General features: G+C 42.2%; 1 protein-coding gene across 1 annotated transcript; it reads left to right on the plus strand.

The window, feature by feature from the left end:
• Positions 1–18,073, plus strand: LOC121535646 (proteasome subunit beta type-5). Its single transcript, XM_041842887.2, has 3 exons — positions 1–261; positions 890–1,196; positions 17,389–18,073. The coding sequence occupies exons 1-3, from the start codon at positions 37–39 to the stop codon at positions 17,673–17,675; spliced, it is 819 nt and encodes a 272-aa protein (XP_041698821.1). The 5' UTR covers positions 1–36; the 3' UTR covers positions 17,676–18,073.
• Positions 18,074–20,292: the final 2,219 nt, after the last annotated feature.

A 20,292-nucleotide genomic window follows, 5' to 3' on the forward strand; every position in this document is an offset into this window, starting at 1 on the left:
TCCGGGTGTCGGTTGATCTCCAAAACACTTTCAAAGATGGCGCTGTCTAGTGTCTTGCAGAGTGAGTCTGCGGATTTTTCATTTAATAATGACCGGTCTTTTTCATTTGGTTGTGGACTTGGTCAGACCGACTTGGGCTTTGGGGCTGCACCGGGTGACAGACTTAATTTCTCCATAAAAGCTTCGCTCGGCCCCGACGACGAGGACGGCCCGGAGAGGAAAATAGAATTTCTCCATGGGACCACCACCTTGGCTTTCAAAGTAAATTGAGATTGCTAGTTAAAGCCTCTGTTTTAATGTAAAATAAGTCACACATTAACTCAAATTATATCCTTGAGATTTTATTTGATATTAGCTATAGCTAGCTATATTGGTGAAGTGGTCTTGAGTTCCATGCTGTGTCTGTTTTAGTTTTCTTGATGGCTAACTAGCTAGCTTATGTTAGCCAGCCAGTTATCTAGCGGGCTAATTGTGCTTGCTCATTGCTAACGTTAGCCAAGCTTGCTAGCTAGTTATCTAAATAACTACCTACAGTAGTTTGACAACACTGACAGTTCATCAGCTAGTTTACAAGTTTGTTTTATCTAAATGTGTCACATACTAGCTAGTAGCCACAGTAGCTTGTTTGCTTGGCATTTGGCAGTAATTCCAATTGCACATAGCTAGTTACATAGTCCTATCCAGGGCTAAAGTTACTAGTTAAGTATACATTACATACTGGCCTAAACTTTGTTAATGAGAATTAGTATTCTTCTAAAAGTGTTGGATCAAACTCTCTGTAGCAGAAACAAACCATCAGCTGACAGCCAGTAAGGCCACCAATCTCTCAAGTCAAGTGCAGCTGGCCCTCCCTAACTAACCTCAAATCCCATTTGTCATCATTCCACAGTTCCAACATGGCGTCATCGTGGCGGTGGACTCTCGGGCCACAGCTGGTGCCTACATCGCCTCCCAGACTGTAAAGAAGGTGATAGAGATAAACCCGTACCTGCTGGGCACCATGGCTGGAGGTGCAGCTGACTGCAGCTTCTGGGAGCGCCTGCTGGCCCGCCAGTGTCGCGTCTATGAGCTCCGCAACAAGGAGCGCATCTCTGTGGCAGCTGCCTCCAAGCTTCTGGCCAATATGGTGTACCAGTACAAGGGCATGGGCCTCAGCATGGGCACCATGGTGTGTGGCTGGGACAAGAGGGGGCCAGGTAAATAGCACTCCTACACTCTGAGCACACGTGTTACCCCAATTGACGTATCTATGTTACAGTGGAACCCCAGTCATACATGTATTTGTTTACCCCATGATCTGGTGAACTTGCTAACTATGTAAACACTGTTTTCCCGCTAGCTAGTATGCTGCTACTCTCTGTTTATTATCTATGCAGTCACTTTAACTATACCACATTTGCATATTACCTAAATTACCTCGACTAACCGGTGCCCCCGCACATTGACTCTATACCGGTACCCCCTGTATATAGCCTCGCTGCTGTTATTTTACTGCTTTTATTTTCTACTTATCTATTGTTTACTTAACACTTATTTTTCTGCATTGTTGGTTAAGGCCTTGTAAGTAAGCATTTCACTATAAGGTCTACATCTGTTGTATTCAGTGCGTGTGACAAATAAGATTTAGTAGCTGCTAAGAGTATGGGATGTATTATTTATTAAATTATTTTTTATTTTTACATTGGTTCATAATAGCAATAGTTAGCAGGGATTGAGTGAACCTCTCCTGTCTCTGCTGCTTGTGAAAATGTTTACAACACATCAGCTGTCAACAGTTACCAACACAGTTCAGAAAGTAGGCTAAGTACCGGGTTGAGTGAATTTTGGTTGTCTGCAACTAGATGGCATTGCTGTCACACTCTTTCTTACTATTGTGGATTTTACTTGTGCTTTTGGATGCTGTGCAGTAAGAGGCAGTAGCCTACATTACATGAGGTGTGCTTAAAGAGGACTGCACCGTGACGCTCTAATGGGAGATTGATAGGGCTGGGACTGTGGGCCAGGGAGAGCCGGCGTGGTGATGGACACAAGGTCTCGGCCCGGACAATTGGGTCGCGTGCATAATGTGGTTCTGCTTGATCGATGAGCTTTGTTCACAGAGTGGGGAGAATGTGTGGACAATAACAGGCTTCCAGACTGCCTGGGACCTAGGTGACTTGTGTTAAATCCTGCAATCAATCGGGATAATAATGATCCCAGTATACAGTGCCCTCCACAATTATTGGCACCCCTGTTTAAGATGTGGTCGAGGACTTCCAAAAATTCTCCTTTTTTTTTTAAACAACATAGAACCCAAATGCAAAAAAATAGAAAAATCCAACCTTTTATTGAAGTACATTACTTTGGTGTAAAAAAAAAAATCACACATTTAGAAAAAATAAAACTTGAAATCATGTGTCCCACAATTATTGGCACCCCTGATGTTAATACTTTGTACAACCCCCTTTTGCCAACAAGACAGCACTTAATCTCCTCCTATAACATTTCACAAGATTGGAGAACACAGAGAGAGGGATCTTTGACCATTCTTCTTTGCACAATCTTTCTAGATCATCCAGTGTCCTGGGTCCTCTCTTATGCACTCTCCTCTTTAGCTCGCCCCACAGGTTTTCGATTGGGTTGAGGTCTGGGGACTGAGATGGCCATGGGAGGACCTTGAGTTTGTGACTGCTGAACCATTTTTGTGTAGATTTTGCCACATGTTTTGGATCATTATCCTGCTGAAAGACCCAATGACGACCAATCTTCAGCTTTCTGGCAGAGGCCATCAGGTTTTTATTTAAAATGTCCTGGTAGTTCAAAGCGTTCATAATGCCATGCACCCTAACAAGGTTCCCAGGGCCTTTGGAAGAGAAACAGGCCCACAGCATCACAGATCCTCCACCATACTTCACGGTGGGCATGAGGTGCTTTTCGGCATACTCATCTTTTGTTTTACGCCAGACCCACTTAGAGTGTTTGTTGCCAAAAAGCTCAATCTTAGTCTCATCTGACCAAAGCACACAATCCCAGTTGAAGTCCCAGTGCCGCTTAGCAAACTCCAAACGTTTATGTTTGTTAGTGTTAGTGAGAAAAGGCTTTTTCCTTGCATGCCTCCCAAACAGCTTGTTGGCATGTAGAGAGCGTCTGATGGTTGTTTTGGAGACTTTGTGACCCCAAGATGCCACTCTTTGATGCAATTCTGTGACAGTGAGCTTAGGACTTTTTTTTACTTCTCTTACCATCCTCCTCACTGTGCGTTGTGGCAAGATAAACTTGGGACCACTTCCAGCCTTGTTTGTCACTGTTCCAGTTGTTTTAAACTTCTTAATGATTCCTCTGACTGTAGATACGGGCAAGTTAAGGCGAGTGGTATTTTCTTGTAGCCATTGCCTGACTTATGAAGGTCGACACAAATCTGCCTTACTTGAATGGTGTGTTCTCTTGTCTTTGCCATGTTGACAAATGGGTAAGAGAATTAGGCCTCTGTGTCACGTCATATTTATACCCCAGGGAAACAGGAAGTCATGAATTACTAATTAAAAGTTCCTAGATACCCTGACCAACTTTAGCAACTACAGAAAAATATATTTTTAAAAAAATCAATTAAAATTTTCAGCGGAATTGTTAGGGGTGCCAATAATTGTGGGACACATGATTTCAAGTTAATTTTTTTTTAAATGTGTGATTTTTTTTTTACCACCAAAGTAATGTACTTAAATAAAAGGTTGGATTTTTCTCTTTTTTTGCATTTGGGTTCTATGTTGTTTAAAAAAAAAAAAGGAGAATTTTTGGAAGTCCTCGACCACATCTTAAACAGGGGTGCCAATAATAGTGGAGGGCACTGTAAGTGCAATAGGAATGGTGGCAGCTACAATGCCAGTGATTGAATGGAGAGGAAAATGTCATGTAAATTAAATCAATCTCGATTAAGAGAAAGCTCATTAGCGGCTACAATGATGTCAAGCACTGTTATTCTGTTGATTAAGTGTCTTAAGTGGCACAATAAATATATCTAATAAAGTATGTTTAAGAACACTTCAAAAACAAAAGGCAAGAATATTTTTTATGACACATTCTGTTGTTGGGGTACTCCCACACCATTCCAACACATTAACACAATTAACATTTACAATTTTTGGGGGAAGGACAGTTACTTTTAATGGGTGAACATCATAAAATGGAGAGAGACTAGATAGTACATTGACGGCCAAATTACTGCACTGTAATACCAAACCACATAGGATCCAGAAGTGAGTGAGTCAGTGAATTTGCACAGGTAGCAGGCGCTGCACAGTATAGGTAAGCTGCTGTTCCCTTGTGTGTGTGAGGCTGAGCATCTGTTTTTGAAGCCCCTGGCCTCCTTTAGCTCAGAGCGGAGCCAGTGATTTGTTTTAGTGAGATCGACAGATGTGACAGACCCATTCAGACAGACAGACGCTGCTCGTCCGTCTGATGCCAGCCCCTGCTCTTCTGAAGGCTGTCACTCTGACGTTCCTCAGCGCTGACATGAAAAAGAGTTAGAGCTTAACCGCCTGTCACCTAGCTGGTGGAGTGGAAGGCGAGGCGCTATGCCGGAACGTTCCGCCGTTCGCAGCTCGCCGCCTTCCTGCAGGTTTATGTGGGCTCATTAATTTAAGCCCTTTTGTTCTGCCACGATGAGCGTCACCCTCCTCTCCCCTCCTTATCTTCTGTGCCGCTTCTCAGTGACGCACTCTCCCTCCGCCCCCCATCCTACATTCCTGTGTTCTCTATATAGATCCCAGGTGTGTTATGGATGTGGAGGTGTTGGTGCTTTTATCCCTGCCTGGCCCCGAAGAGCCACCCTCCTCCTTCCTCCCTGCCTCTGCATGAGTGGCTGCCTTTAGAAAAGTCTCCTCTATTACATTTTTAACCAGTCCTCCTCAGTCTTCAGAGTCGCTGCTCCAAAATTGCAAATTATCCTGGCGCATAGGCAGGAGCTTAGTGATTATCAGAGGGAGCTAACGACGCGTATAGAAGGTGCAATTTGCCAGTTGAAAGCAATTGTGACTTCTTAGCGACCAATTTCTTAAAGAAGGCTGTCCTTAACTGGCCTGGGAGCTGTGGCCTATCATTGGGAGGATTTGTGTGAGCTATACAGTTGAAGTCGGACCTTAGCCAAATACATTTAAACTCAGTTTTTCACAATTCCTGACATTTAATCCTAGTAAAAATTCCCTGTCTTAGGTCAGTTAGGATCACCACTTTATTTTAAGAATGTGAAATGTCAGAATAATAGTAGAGTGATTTATTTCAGCTTTTATTTCTTTTTTCACATTACCAGTGGGTCAGAAGTTTACATACACTCAATTAGTATTTGGTAGCATTGCCTTTAAATTGTTTAACTTGGGTCAAACGTTTCAGGTAGCCTTCCACAAGCTTCCCACAATAAGTTGGGTGAATTTTGGCCCATTCCTCCTGACAGAGCTGGTGTAACTGAGTCAGGTTTGTAGGCCTCCTTGCTCGCACACGCTTTTTCAGTTCTGCCCACACATTTTCTATAGGATTGAGGTCAGGGCTTTGTGATGGCCACTGCAATACCTTGACTTTGTTGTCCTTAAGCCATTTTGCCACAACTTCGGAAGTATGCTTGGGGTCATTGTCCATTTGGAAGACCAATTTGTGACCAAGCTTTAACTTCCTGACTGATGTCTTGAGATGTTGCTTCAATATATCCACATAATTATCCTTCCTCATGATGCCATCTATTTTGTGAAGTGCACCAGTCCCTGCTGCAGCAAAGCACCCCCACAGCATGATGCTGCCACCCCCGTGCTTCACAGTTGGGATGGTGTTCTTCGGCTTGCAAGGTACCACCTTTTTCCTCCAAACATAACGATGGTCATTATGGCCAAACAGTTCTATTTTTGTTTCATCAGACCAGAGGACATTTCTCCAAAAAGTAAGATCTTTGTCCCCATGTGCAGTTGCAAACCGTAGTCTGGCTTTTTTATGGCGGTTTTGGAGCAGTGGCTTCTTCCTTGCTGAGCAGCCTTTCAGGTTATGTTGATATAGGACTTGTTTTACTGTGGATATAGATACTTTTGTACCTGTTTCCTCCAACATCTTCACAAGGTCCTTTGTTGTTCTGGGATTGATTTGCAGTTTCCGCACCAAAGTACGTTCATCTCTAGGAGACAGAACGCATCTCCTTCCTGAGCGGTATGACGGTGCGTGGTCCCATGGTGTTTATACTTGCGTACTATTGTTTGTACAGATGAACGTGGTGCCTTCAGGCGTTTGGAAATTGCTCCCAAGGATGAACCAGACTTGTGGAGGTCTACCATTTTTTTTTCTGAGGTCTTGGCTGATTTCTTTTGATTTTCCTATGACGTCAAGCAAAGAGGCACTGAGTCTGAAGGTAGGCCTTGAAATACATCCACAGGTACACCTCAAATTAACTCAAATGATGTCAATTAGCCTATCAGAAGCTTCTAACGCCATGACATAATTTTCTGGAATTTTCCAAGCTGTTTAAAGGCACAGTCAACTTAGTGTATGTAAACCTCTGACCCACTGGAATTGTGATACAGTGAATTATAAGTGAAATAATCTGTCTGTAAACAATTGTTGTCATGCACAAAGTAAATGTCCTAACTGACTAGCCAAAACTATAGTTTGTTAACAAGAATTTTGTGGAGTGGTTGAAAAACAAGTTTTAATGACTCCAACCTAAGTTTATGTGAACTTCCGACTTCAACTGTAGGTATATAAGGTTGTTCTTTGAGATGTGTGTGTGATTCACAATTATCACAGGTTCACGCTTTGATGGTGTTGAGAGAAACAGGCTTTTTCCCTCCCTGATTCACCATCTGTAGGTTGGCTCTCTGGTGGAACAGCACAGGCTGGTGGTGCTAGTCACTGCCGCTGCGTCACTGTGATCAAGCACTCTGCCTGTGTCACGTTGGGGAACAAACTGTCTCACAAGTCATCCTTGCAAATACACCAGCCTGCATTTTGTGTGTGTGCTTGCATTATCAAGTGTAGCTTGTGCGTGTGTACATGAATATGGTTGTTATTTTGTGGATTTTGTTCTTTTGTTTTTCCATCTTTTCTCTGAGTTCGGGTCACCTGCTTGGCCCAGTATGGGTCGATAGTTAATTTGGGTGTGTTGGAAGGGATCAATAAGGCCTAGAGCAGCGCCCCGGGGAGGACAGACAGGCAGGCAGTGTGTCAGGATGTGCCTCGTCAGCAGGTTCTGCTGGGCTTGGTTTACTCTGAGAGGATGTAGCTGTTCACATTCCCTCTGGAGGGCACCACACGGTGTGTGTAGTTGGATCTATTACGTGTTTGTGTGTGTGAGAGAAGTGTGTGGGTGGTAGGGCTGTCCCCGACAAAAAAAATATCTTGTTATTTCGACCAATCGATTGGTATAATTATTTTTACGTGTTTTTCCATATGTGTGTGTATAGACACATCCTATGTTTTAATAAAGTCAACTATATGTAGGCTACTGAGCTTGTCTGATGCTTTAAGCACTGTGATTAAAAATTAAGACAAACAAATGACTAAAGAGGGAGCCAGAGATCCAGAAGAAGAAGAAAAACCTGTTCCTGACCTTCCTCCTACCGCTGCTGCTGGCCTTTGCAGATTCTGCCATTACACTCCTGAAGTTGCCGGTAATAGGCTACGCCAGCGGTCGGCAAACGTTTTGCATTTGGAGTGCCAAGTTATCGTACCATTTCTACTGATCTGCATGCCAGTTATGATTTTCTGTTCAAATATTTTTTATTGAACACACACAAGAATGGTGTATAGGTATGAAAGACATGTGTACAGTTCTTATCTAAACATAAGAGAACAGACATGAACAACAAGACCCAGAGTTCTGGACATAAAACAAATATTACAAAACACGACATACAGAACAGGGACAGGTAGAAAGAAAAAGGGTAGATGTAACCCCCCACTTATACCCCCCTTTATCCCCCCTATTCCACCCTATTCCCCTCCCGACTGCTCGAGTGTCGGGGCCAGCTACACGCTGCCCAAAGGTGTATATAAATATGACAATTGAGAGTGCGTTAAAAGTACAAATTCACAGCACCGACTGGTCCAGGTAAGAGAGGAAAGGCTGCCAGATTTGATCAAATGTTGCTAATTTATTGTTCAGAATATATCTAATTCTTTCTAAGTGTACAGTTTTTGCCACTTCGGCTGAGCCATAATTTGGTAGAGGGCGCTTCCCTCCTTTTCCAAAACAACAAGATTAATTTTTTTGCCGAGATGAGACTGTAAGAGATTAGTTGTTTTTGGGAGTTGGTTAATCCGTTTAGGGAGTCGGACACTCCCAGGATTATCAGAAGCGGGTCTGGGTCTATTGAAGTCTCCAGAACTTCAGAGAGGACCCCAAATATTCCGCACCAATAACCATACAGACTAGAGCATAGGGCAAAGCAGTGGAGTAGTGTACCCTGCTCAGCCTGACAGTTATCACACATAGGGGATGTATCAGGGAAATATCCTATGCAGTTTAGTTTTGGAATAGTGTAATCTGTGTAGTACCTTAAATTGTATGAGACGATGTCTGGAGTTAATGGAGCAGGTGTGGATATACTCCAAGCTATCCTCCCAGTCTGCCACCGAAATATCAGTCCCTAGTTCTTCCTCCCATTTTGCCTTAATGGCATCTGTAGAGGGTGCGCTAACAGATTGAAAAGCGTCATATAGACGAGATATCAGTTTGTCTGAGGTGGGGCATATTTTTATGCATCCGTCAAACATGGAAGGTTTAGCATTCTCAAATGTTGGGAGGTGTTTTCTAACATAGTCTCTAATTTGTAGGTATCTGAAAAAGTTACTTCTGGGAAGGTTATAAGTTTCCCTCAGCGCTTCAAAGGAAGCAAAGGTCCCTCCTATATATAAATCCCCTATGGTACTTATCCCCAACTCTCCCCATCGCTCAAAGGTGTTATCAAGGTTAGAGGGGGCAAAGGAGGGATTCCTGGCAACAGGGAGCATGAATGATATTGGTCTAAGCTCAAAGTGGACTTTAATTTGCTTCCAGATTCGGACTGTGCTATGTATAATAGGATTGTTATGGTAAAGTGACATCTCCAGATTAACAGGTGACAAAATCACGGCACCAATAGAGAAGGGGTGACACTCCTCCCGCTCCATGCTAAGCCAGCTGGGTGGCGGGGGTGCGTCATCCAGCAAAAAACGTAACAGCGCGGAGGTTAGCGGCCCAATAGTAAAATATAAAATTTGGGAGAGACAATCCTCCTTCCATCTTGGATTTACATAGGTGTTTTTACCTATCCTGTGTGTTTTATAATCCCAGATGAAAGGATTGATAATAGAGTCCAGTTGTTTATGAAATGATTTAGGTATGAATACTGGGATGTTCTGGTATAGGTAGAGCAGTTGTGGGAGGAAGACCATTTTAATGGCATTAATTCTTCCGAGCAGAGAAATTGGGAGAGTTCTCCAAAACTGTATGTTTGCCTTGAGATTTTGCATCAGAGAAGGGAAATTCTCTTTAAATAGTGAGGAGTATTGTTTGGTAACTACAATTCCAAGGTAGATACATTTTTCTGAAGATAACTTAACTGGAAGATGTTCTAGCCAGGAGGTGTTTTGCAACCGTATGGGCATTAATTCACTCTTGTTCCAATTTATTCTGTATCCCGAGAAGGTACCAAACAAATTAATCACCTCAAGAATAGCTGGAATACTAGCTTGGGGTTCTGTTACATAGAGGAGAATATCATCTGCATATAGGGAAATCTTATTTAGAGTATCTTTAGTATTATAGCCGTGTATTGCTGAGTTAGATCTGATCGCTTGAGCGAGAGGTTCAATAATTAGGGCGAAGAGCATAGGCGACAGCGCACAACCCTGCCTTGTCCCTCTGTGAATGTTAAATCTGGGCGACATTGATTGGTTAGTGAGTATTCTCGCACAGGGGTTCCTATATAAAAGCTGGATCCAATTTATGAACCCATCTCCAATATTAAATTTATGTAGGACCTTGAATAGATAGGGCCACTCAACTTGGTCAAAGGCCTTTTCGGCGTCAAGAGATATAACGGCAAGGTCCACGTTAGGTAACCTCTGAGAATACATAATGTTGAAGAGGCGCCTGAGATTGAAGAATGAGTTTCTATTAGGGATAAAGCCAGTCTGGTCCGAATGGACCAATTTGCCAATTAAAGTGCTAAGCCTGTTAGCCAGAGTTTTTGCTAAAATCTTTTGGTCTGTATTAAGGAGGGATATTGGTCTGTATGACCCTACCTCTTCCGGATCTTTACCCTTCTTATGTATAACTGTAATAAACGCCTCATCCAAAGTAGATGGGAGAGCTCCATCCTCATTGGCCCGAACCAACATTTTGTGCAGGTAGGGAGATAGCATGTTGCTGAATGTTTTATAGAATTCACCAGGGTATCCATCTGGGCCCGGGGTCTTGCCACTCTTTAGAGATTTAATTGTTCCTCTAATTTCTTCAAGAGATATTTCCTTATTCAGGAAGTTAGAGTCTTCCTGGTTCAGGGCAGGAAGATTACAGTCCTCCAAAAAGTTTTGCATAATTAAGGGGTTAGGATCCGCTTTAGATGTATATAGAGTCTCATAAAACTGACGGAATCTGTCATTGATGTCTTTGGGGGAGGAGAGTAATTCCCCAGATGCAGATTTAACTTTGTGAATCATTCGGTCACTCACGTTTTTCGAAGTTGTCTGGCGAGTAATTTGTGTGGTTTGTCACCAAACTCAAAATATTTTTGCTTGGCATAGAGAAAAGATTTGGCAATTTTAGCCGAGAGGATCTGATTGTATTTAAATTTTAAAGACATAATTTGTTTATGTTTCTCCATAGATGGATGTCTAGCATTCTCCCTATCCAGTAAGTGAATTTGTCCCTCCAGTTCTACCAATTTTTTTCTGTTTTGCCTACTCCTGGCAGTCTGAAAGGAGATGATACAGCCTCTCAAATAAGCCTTCAGCGTTTCCCACAATAATGCTGGGGAAGTCTCTGTGTTGTCGTTGGTATCAAAGAAAAATGTAATTTGGTCTTTAAGATGTTCACAGAATGTTGGTTCTGTGAGGAGCTGAGGATTCAACCTCCAGACCCTCTCGTTTGGTACGATGTCACCCAATCTCAGGGAGAAGGTGAGTGGACTGTGGTCAGAGATTATAATATCATGATATCTCACATTACAGGTATAGGGGAGTAATTTAGCATCAACCAAAAAGTAGTCAATTCGAGTATATACATTGTGGACATGAGAGTAAAAGGAGTATTCCCTACCCGTAGGATTAGAGATCCTCCATATATCAAATAAGTTAGAATTTTTTATGTAGGTATTCAAGAATTCGCTTGAATGGGAGGTAGGGGGTTCGCCGGGTAGAGGATCTATCCAAATATTGGTCTAGTACACAGTTAAGGTCCCCTCCAATGACCAGATTAGTATGGGAGATATCTGGAATCAGGGCAAGGACTCTTTTGAAAAAGAGGGGTTATCAATGTTTGGCCCATAGATATTTAGTAGAGTTACAGAAGTAGAATGGATCTCTCCTATTACGATCACATAACGACCCTCTTTATCCACAATAGTGGTTTTATGTAGAAAGGGAATTCCTTTCTGTACCAGAATCGCTGTGCCTCTCGTTTTGGCAGAGAAGTTAGAGTGATACACTTGTCCCACCCACTTACATTTAAGTCTGTTATGAGATTTGTTTTTCAGATGGGTTTCTTGCAAAAATATAATATCAGACGAAAGTGCTTTCAAGTGGGCTAGGACCCTGCCTCTCTTAATTGGTTCGTTTAAACCCTTGACATTCCAGGAAGTGAATGTAAGTCCCGCCCTCCTCTCATTTGTAGTTCCTATGGTGGCCTGCATAACTTGTAACTCACTAAAAAGGTAAGAAAGCGCACCAAACCATCACGATCAGCATATGTAGCACCTACACCCGAGCAGTATCCAACCCACCCCTCCCCCCCCGCAAGCACCTTTACTCTCCACCCTGTTCCCCTACTTTCCCCAACCTTTAACCCCCCATCAACCCACATTTAACAGGCATACACACATAGGACAGAAAAAAATATGAAAATAAAAATAACAAACACATTGTCTGGCCGATGCCAAAAAAGCACGGCGCGACCTCGAACAAGAGGTAAAACACAAATAAAATCCCAACTATGCGCTCACCTCTCACTATCCTAGAACTTCTACTAACATATGAACTGAGGAGGCTCCCGCACTTAAAGTGTTCAATTAGCATCTAATAAACCTAAACAGAATAAGTTGCAACTTAAACATATTGCGCACTTAAGGTTCATCTTGGGTCAATCCCTGAGATAAGCAAGATGTAACATCACAAGATTCTATTGCTAAGCAATACCGGTCTAAACATAAACCATCAGTAACCGACATAGACAGCAGTACAGTTACATATTGTGGGTTAGGAGATGGGAACAAGGATTTTGATAAATTGAACGTACCCCCCAATCAAAAAAATAACAAAGTAAATAAAAATGTAAAAAAATTAAAAATACATATGTGCACACATACACATACACATCCACACATACATACATACATACATGTGCATACCTACATACATACACACACACACATACGTATATATATATACGCACACACACACACACATATACACACGTATACACGCACACATACATACACACACCCCAAAAAAATATACATATAAAATAAATATTCTTAAATATATACAGATACATACACACGCATACACACATACATCCATACACACACATCTACATACACAAACATGCATACCCCAGAATAATAATCTATACAAATTTAAAATATACACATACATAATACTAAAATGCTAAAGAGAAAATAATAAAGTACAAATAATTATTATTATATGTATGCACAGGAATAATGTAAGAATTGAAAAATAAATAACGAAACAAAACAAAAATAGGGGAATATAAGTATATCCATCCGAAAGTGTCAATGATCCGACCTGGAAGGCGTCCCAAACAGGCATCGCTCTAAACCCAGTCGGAATGAAAGTGAAATTAACGTTAAGTGAGAGCTCTGACCACCCTCCATTGGTCAGCACATCGTATTACATGTTCGGTAGCCCTTGCTGAGACCGTTGAATACGGTTTCACCCGTTATGGTATGGTATGGATTCGAGTCCGTGAGCAGACCTTAACACACAATGACAAGGCACTCTAACCTGTACGGGGATTGGTGTATATTCCCGGACAAACTTCTCTGCGTCCAGAACCGAGGAGAGCCAGATCTTCTCCCCGGAAGGCGGGGGTAATTCTTAGTCTTGCAGGGAAGAGCAAGGCTGGGCGAAGATGGAGTTTGTAGAGTTTGGTCATGACATCTCTGTAGCCAGCGCGGTGCTTTTGCCACATCGGGGCGCATAGTCCTCATAGACACGAAAGGGGTGCCCTTTATGTAACAGGTTGCCCCTCATTCGAGCCTCGCGCAGGATAAAATCCTTGGTCTTGAAACTGTGACAACAGATGATTACTGGGCGAGGACGCTGGCCCGGTCCAGGCACTGGGACAAGGGCGCGGTGTGCACGGTCCAGTAGGGGGATCCGACGCCAAAACATCCGGTCCCATTGCATCCTTCAGTAGCTTGGCGAAGAAGTCGGTTGGGCGAGAGCCCGCCTCCACCCCTTCTGCCAGACCCACCACGCGAAGGTTATGACGCCTGGATCTGCCCTCCAGGTCGATCACTTTCACAGAAAGCTTCTGCACATTATCCTGCAATGACGTGCATAGTTTCTCTAACTCGTCGATCCTACCAGCGTTGAATTCTGAAGCTTTCTCAAGGTCCACAATACTCTGGCCCCGCGAAGCGACCGTTCGAATGGTGCTCTCGATTTTAGTGTCCAGTTCAGCAATAGTAGCCTTAAGATCCTCCGCTATAGCAACACGTAGTTCTCCCAAAGCCCGGGTAAGTTCTGTAAGTGTCACGTTGTTACCTGTGCCTTCCGCCATGTTTGTCTCGTTGTTTGGTGGGGAGTAGGCCTCTGATGTGGATTTATTGTCCTTTGGTCGCTTATTACTAGGCATTTTCACATAGAAAGTTACAATATTGTATTAGAAAGAAAAGTTTGTTGTAACAAGTGCAATAAAGTAAGTTAGGTTAGATTATTTCGCAAAAAAGTTGCGGGAGCCTCTCACACACAGCCGTTCACTCCAACATGCTAGCTCCCTCAGTTATGATTTTCATATGCAGATTTTTGTGGAACAGTTCCATTTCATTTATAATAGCCATCATATCTCAAAATCAATGTCATGTGGTTAATCAAAATTATATCTAAATGAAAATGATACAAATCTAAAAGTGACTTCTATTGCCATTGCCAATATATAAAAATAGCCTACATAAAGCCAACAAATAAAAACATTGCAGCCCACAGATAGAAAATATCCAGTTTTATATTTTTTATTTTTTTTTAAACAATTTTATCCTATAATTCACATTGACTACGCATGGCCTGTCTGCAAGGAACTTGAAACATTGTATCAACTATTAACTTGGTCCAGCCTAAAGCTTGTGCTAGCGAACTTGCAACATTGTATAAAATATTCAGTGAGCTCCGGACAGACAGACAGCTGTAGTCTATTTGCACAAGGGATAAGAAGTAATCAGGTAGGCCTATTTTAATGACATTTCCACCAGATCAGAGCATGACATTTTTCCCCCTTTCATGCTGAGTGGTTATCGAAAGGGAGAGAGCTTGAAATATTTTTCAAATAGGCTAAATTGAGGAACTATTGTCATTCTCAATGGATGTAAAAACAGACTTTGTTTACTTGCTGTATGAGGTGAATCATTTTTTTAATTTAGAAGCTCCACAGTGATGGTGATTTAATACAATCAGAAATAGTATCAGATCCCCAAATGGGCACATTTATAGGCCTACATTTGCACGCAGGCCAGGTAGCCTAGGCCTACTTCTATGCGTGATCAGGTGTGTATCCTTACTCAAGAAACAAAAGACAATTAATAAATTGACAACTCGTAAATGGAATGAAATTAAGTAAAACTTGTTTCTCACAAGTGTAGCCTAGGTTGTGTGCTCTGCAAACAACCTGTCCACTCCTACAATGAGAATGGTAAGACTGTAATAATAATATATTGAATGCATTAACAAAAATTACCATAACCAAACAAAGATTGTAGATTAGAAATTATGGGAATTACGGGTAGATGTACTACTGGTGATACTGGTGTGCTTCTACAATGGATTAGTCCACTCAGACAGGTGTCTTGTGTGCCATTAAAAATAATAATTATATAGTGCATTCGGAAAGTATTCAGACCCCTTGACTTTTTCAACATTTTGTTACGTTACAGCCTTATTCTTAAATGGATTAAATCGTTTTTCCCCCTCATCAATCTACACACTACCCCATAATGACAAAGCAAAAACAGGTTTTTATATCACATTTACATAAGTATTCAGACCCTTTACTCAGTACTTTGTTGAAGCACCATTGGCAGCGATTACAGCCTCGAGCCTGGACATGTACTGGCTTAAGCAGGGGGACACGTCTGGCACTGCAGGATTTGAGTCCCTGGCGGCGTAGTGTGTTACTGATGGTAGGCTTTGTTACTTTGGTCCCAGCTCTCTGCAGGTAATTCACTAGGTCCCCCCGTGTGGTTCTGGGATTTTTGCTCACCGTTCTTGTGATCATTTTGACCCCACGGGGTGAGATCTTGCGTGGAGCCCCAGATCGAGGGAGATTATCAGTGGTCTTGTATGTCTTCCATTTCCCTAATAATTGCTCCCACAGTTGATTTCTTCAAACCAAGCTGCTTACCTATTGCAGATTCAGTCTTCCCAGCCTGGTGCAGGTCTACAATTTTGTTTCTGGTGTCCTTTGACAGCTCTTTGGTCTTGGCCATAGTGGAGTTTGGAGTGTGACTGTTTGAGGTTGTGTACAGGTGTCTTTTATACTGATAACAAGTTCAAACAGGTGCCATTAATACAGGTAACGAGTGGAGGACAGAGGAGCCTCTTAAAGAAGAAGTTACAGGTCTGTGAGAGACAGAAATCTTGCTTGTTTGTAGGTGACCAAATACTTATTTTCCACCATAATTTGCAAATAAAATCATTAAAAATCCTACAATGTGATTTTCTGGATTTTTTTCCCTCAATTTGTCTGTCATAGTTGACGTGTACCTATGATGAAAATTACAGGCCTCTCTCATCTTTTTAAGTGGGAGAACATGCACAATTGGTGGCTGACTAAATACTTTTTTCCCCCACTGTATATCACAAAGTATTGAGAAACTTTTGTTATTGACCAAATACTTATTTTCCACAATAATTTGCAAAGAAATTAATTAAAAATCCTACAATGTGATTTTCTGGAGAGAAAAAAATTCTCATTTTGTCTGTCATAGTTGACGTGTACCTATGATGAAAATTACAGGCCTCTCTCATCTTTTAAGTGGGAGAACTTGCACAATTGGTGGCTGACTAAATACTTTTTTTCCCCACTGTATATCCACAGTAAAACGAGTCCTATATCGACATAACTTGAAAGGCCTCTCAGCAAGGAAGAAGCCACTGCTCCAAAACCGCCATAAAACAGCCAGACTACGGTTTGCAACTGCACATGGGGGCAAAGATCGTACTTTTTGGAGAAATGTCCTCTGGTCTGATTAAACAAAAATAGAACTGTTTGGCCATAATGACCATCGTTATGTTTGGAGGAAAAAAGGGGGTACCTTGCAAGCCGAAGATCACCATCCCAACTGTGAAGTACAGGGGTGGCAGCATCATGCTGTGGGGGTGCTTTGCTGCAGGAGGGACTGGTGCGCTTCACTAAATAGATGGCATCATGAGGAAGGAAAATTATGTGGATATGTTGAAGCAACATCTCAAGACATCAGTTAGGAAGGTAAAGCTTGGTCGCAAATGGGTCTTCCAAATGGACAATGACCCCAAGCATACATCCAAAGTTGACCCACTGGGAATGTGATGAAATAAATAAAAGCTGAAATAAATCATTCTCTCTACTATTATTCTGACATTTCACATTCTTAAAATAAAGTGGTGATCCTAACTGACCTAAGACAGGGAATTTTTACTAGGATTAAATGTCTGGAATTGTGAAAAACTGAGTTTAAATGTATTTGGCTAAGGTGTATGTACACTTCCGACTTCAACTGTGTGTGTGTGTGTGTGTGTGTGTGTGTGTGTGTGTGTGTATATATATATATATATATGCCACTGCTCGACTAAAAAATGATCGGTCGACTAAATGGGGGCAACCCTAGTGTGTAGCCTACACCTCAATTTCCCTGACACAGTTCCACACCTGTGAAATGAACCCACTTTACCTTGCTCTCCTCCTACCCCTCCCTGAATGTCAGATGGTACAGACTGACTCCTGTCTCTCTGCCTCCTCAGGGTTATACTACGTGGACTCGGAGGGGAACCGTGTGTGCGGGGACCTGTTTGCAGTGGGCTCTGGGTCCATGTATGCGTACGGTGTGGTGGACAGCGGGCTGAGACAGGATCTGTCTGTGGAGGAGGCCTGTGAGCTTGGCCGCAGGGCTATCTACCAGGCCACGTATCGAGACGCCTACAGCGGAGGACAGGTCAACCTGTACCACGTCCACAGTGAGGGCTGGACCAGAGTGTCCCAGGAAGATGTATTGAAGCTGCACCACCAGTACCAAGAACAGAAGAAATAGAGAGGGGTAGGAGGAATGGTCGAAGGAGGGAGGCGATGGAGGGAGGGCGTTTTAGTTTCTCTGTCAAGAGCTTTTTAGAATGGTCAAAATTAGGGATGGTTGATAAGGATATAGCAATCATTTTCTTCTGTTTGGATTCATTTCACTTACACGTCCGTTATGGTTTACTTTCAGATATGCTCCTAGCTAATTGAAATGTTTGAACATTTTTTCCAAACAATGGGCTGCACTTCCCCAACGTAGTGTTTGATATGACACAGTGCGCGCTGTGTCCTAGTGAAGAGGCTGGTAAGTCAAATACGGCTCACTCAGTCTTGGAGTAGTCTCTCTCTTACACCGTTATAGATCTACCTTGTAACCACAACTGGGAAAGCAATAAACCCTGAGATGTTTTTTCAGCTTGGAATGTGTGTTTCTTTTTATTTATGTCCTCTTGTGTTTGCTCTGGTGTTTACTGTAGATGTGTCTGTTATTCATGTACACAACACATTCTCACCTGTCATTTCATGTTTTTCCTTTCTTCTCCATTCCTTGATATTGCTCCTTTCCCCAGAATTTTCATTTTCTGTTAATATTTTGTCATCTGCATCTGAGATCCTGATGTATTCTGTTCCTCTACCTACAAGCGACCCCTCGAACCCTGCTCTGTGATCATTGGGGAGTAGCTGCAGTGTTTACCTTTAAACCATAGGAGTTGCTAATTACATATCTATCACTAATTGTGCTTCCTGTGTGGAAAACAGAGTATTTTCCCCTCACGTGTAACTTCCCCTCATCCACTGTTTTAGCAACAGTTTATTTATTTAATTGGAAGGGAAATGTATTGTTTAATTTCTCTCCGACACACTTAGCTTCTCAATGCTAATGTTATGTGCAACTCTGTCACTGTGCTTTACAATGTAATGATCTGCGTTGGGCTGTGAGGCCCTTCAGCGGTTTTACGGGCGGGAAATAAACACTAATAAAGGCGATGGGTAGACGTCTATGCCCCTGCACCTTCCAGCCATGGTTTGAATCTAGTTTCACAGGTGGATAGTTGGCAGATGCAATAATAAATACATGGGATTTCAATAAATGTAAACGAGCCTTCCTTTCCAGCGCTCTGCTCTGAGTAAAATGAAGAGATGAGTATTACACACTCATGGTGGACCCTCACAATGGCACTGTGTGTCGAGCTGGAATCATACAGAGCATTTGACTTACTGGTTAGAAAACCACTTTAATGAGATGACAGCAAGTTAATGTAAGTGAGCAAAGACTATTTTAAGGATGAGCGCAATAATTATAATTAAAATATTCAACTAATCTTGGTCTTCTCTTTCAAGCATGATGAACTTGAGTGTGTGGAAGAACTGGAATGGAACAAAAGCTGGTACAACCTGAGGGCCTGCGGCCAGTCATGACCAGTGGTCTCCACCAGTGGAGGCTCCTCAGAGGAGGAAGGGTAGGACCATCCTCAGTGAATTTCATTTCATTATTGAAATTGTTATGCTTTTAAGATAAAACTATACTAAATATATTAATGTCACCAAATAATTCATTAAAACATACTGTTTTGCAAGGAAGGTCTACAGTAGCCTCAACAGCACTTTTGTTGGGCAGCACGGAGGACAGTTAGTTTCCGTCCTCCTCTGGGTGCATTGACTTCAATACAAAACCTAGGAGGCTCATGGTTCTCACCCCTTTCTGTAGACTTACACAGTAATTATGACAACTTCCAGAGGAAGTCATCCAACCTATCAGAGCTCTTGCAGCATGAACTGACATGTTGTCCACCCAATCAAAGGATCAGAGAATGAATCTGGTACTGAAAGCATAAGCTACAGCTAGCTAGCACTGCAGTGCATAAAATGTGGTGAGTAGTTGACTCAAAGAGAGAGAAAGATAATTGTTGAATAGTTTTGAACAAATTCATTATTTCAAAAATGAAGGACCAAGCAAGAACCACTTTCACGTAGCTAGCGAATGCAGCTAGCTAGTTTAGCCTCTCAAACATCCGGATTAAACAGAGGCATGCAATGTTAGCTACCTGGCTATGGCTATCCAACACTGGAACTCTTCCAAGTCAAGGTAAGCTTTTGATTTTATGAATGTATTGCCACCGGGGTCCAACGGTGTAACTGCTAACCTGCTTGCTGACTGTACACTGTACTGCATGATTGTAGCGGGTTTATTAATGTGTTAGCAACTAAAACTATGTTGACTATGACGTTAGCTAATATGGTGACAACGATGCAGGCTGTGCGTAGCGGTTAGCAGTTATGATATGAAGGTTTGGCTTGGAAAGGTTTTTTCACCTGGTCACAGCTAATATGTTGTGCGCTGAAGTCCACAAGTGAGGGGAAAAGGTGAGAGGAGGAGAGCTCGTAGATGCTAGAAGGAATTATACAATGAACAAATGACCATGCTTTTTGTATGTGGCTGCTATGAAAATGAACTGTGTTTGTGTGTGATCAGGGATGTATTAATTCCTCCGATTCTTTTGAAAAACGTTTCTTAAATGGAACGAAATGGGAATAAACATACTACCTGAATTTGAAACTCTTGTTTGCAACTGTTGGACTAATGATTACACCCTAGATCAGCTAGATGCAGGCAATGTGCAAGGCAGTATTGA

The sequence above is a fragment of the Coregonus clupeaformis genome, chromosome 21 (genome assembly GCF_020615455.1).
Source record: "Coregonus clupeaformis isolate EN_2021a chromosome 21, ASM2061545v1, whole genome shotgun sequence".
Classification (NCBI taxonomy): Eukaryota; Metazoa; Chordata; class Actinopteri; order Salmoniformes; family Salmonidae; genus Coregonus; species Coregonus clupeaformis.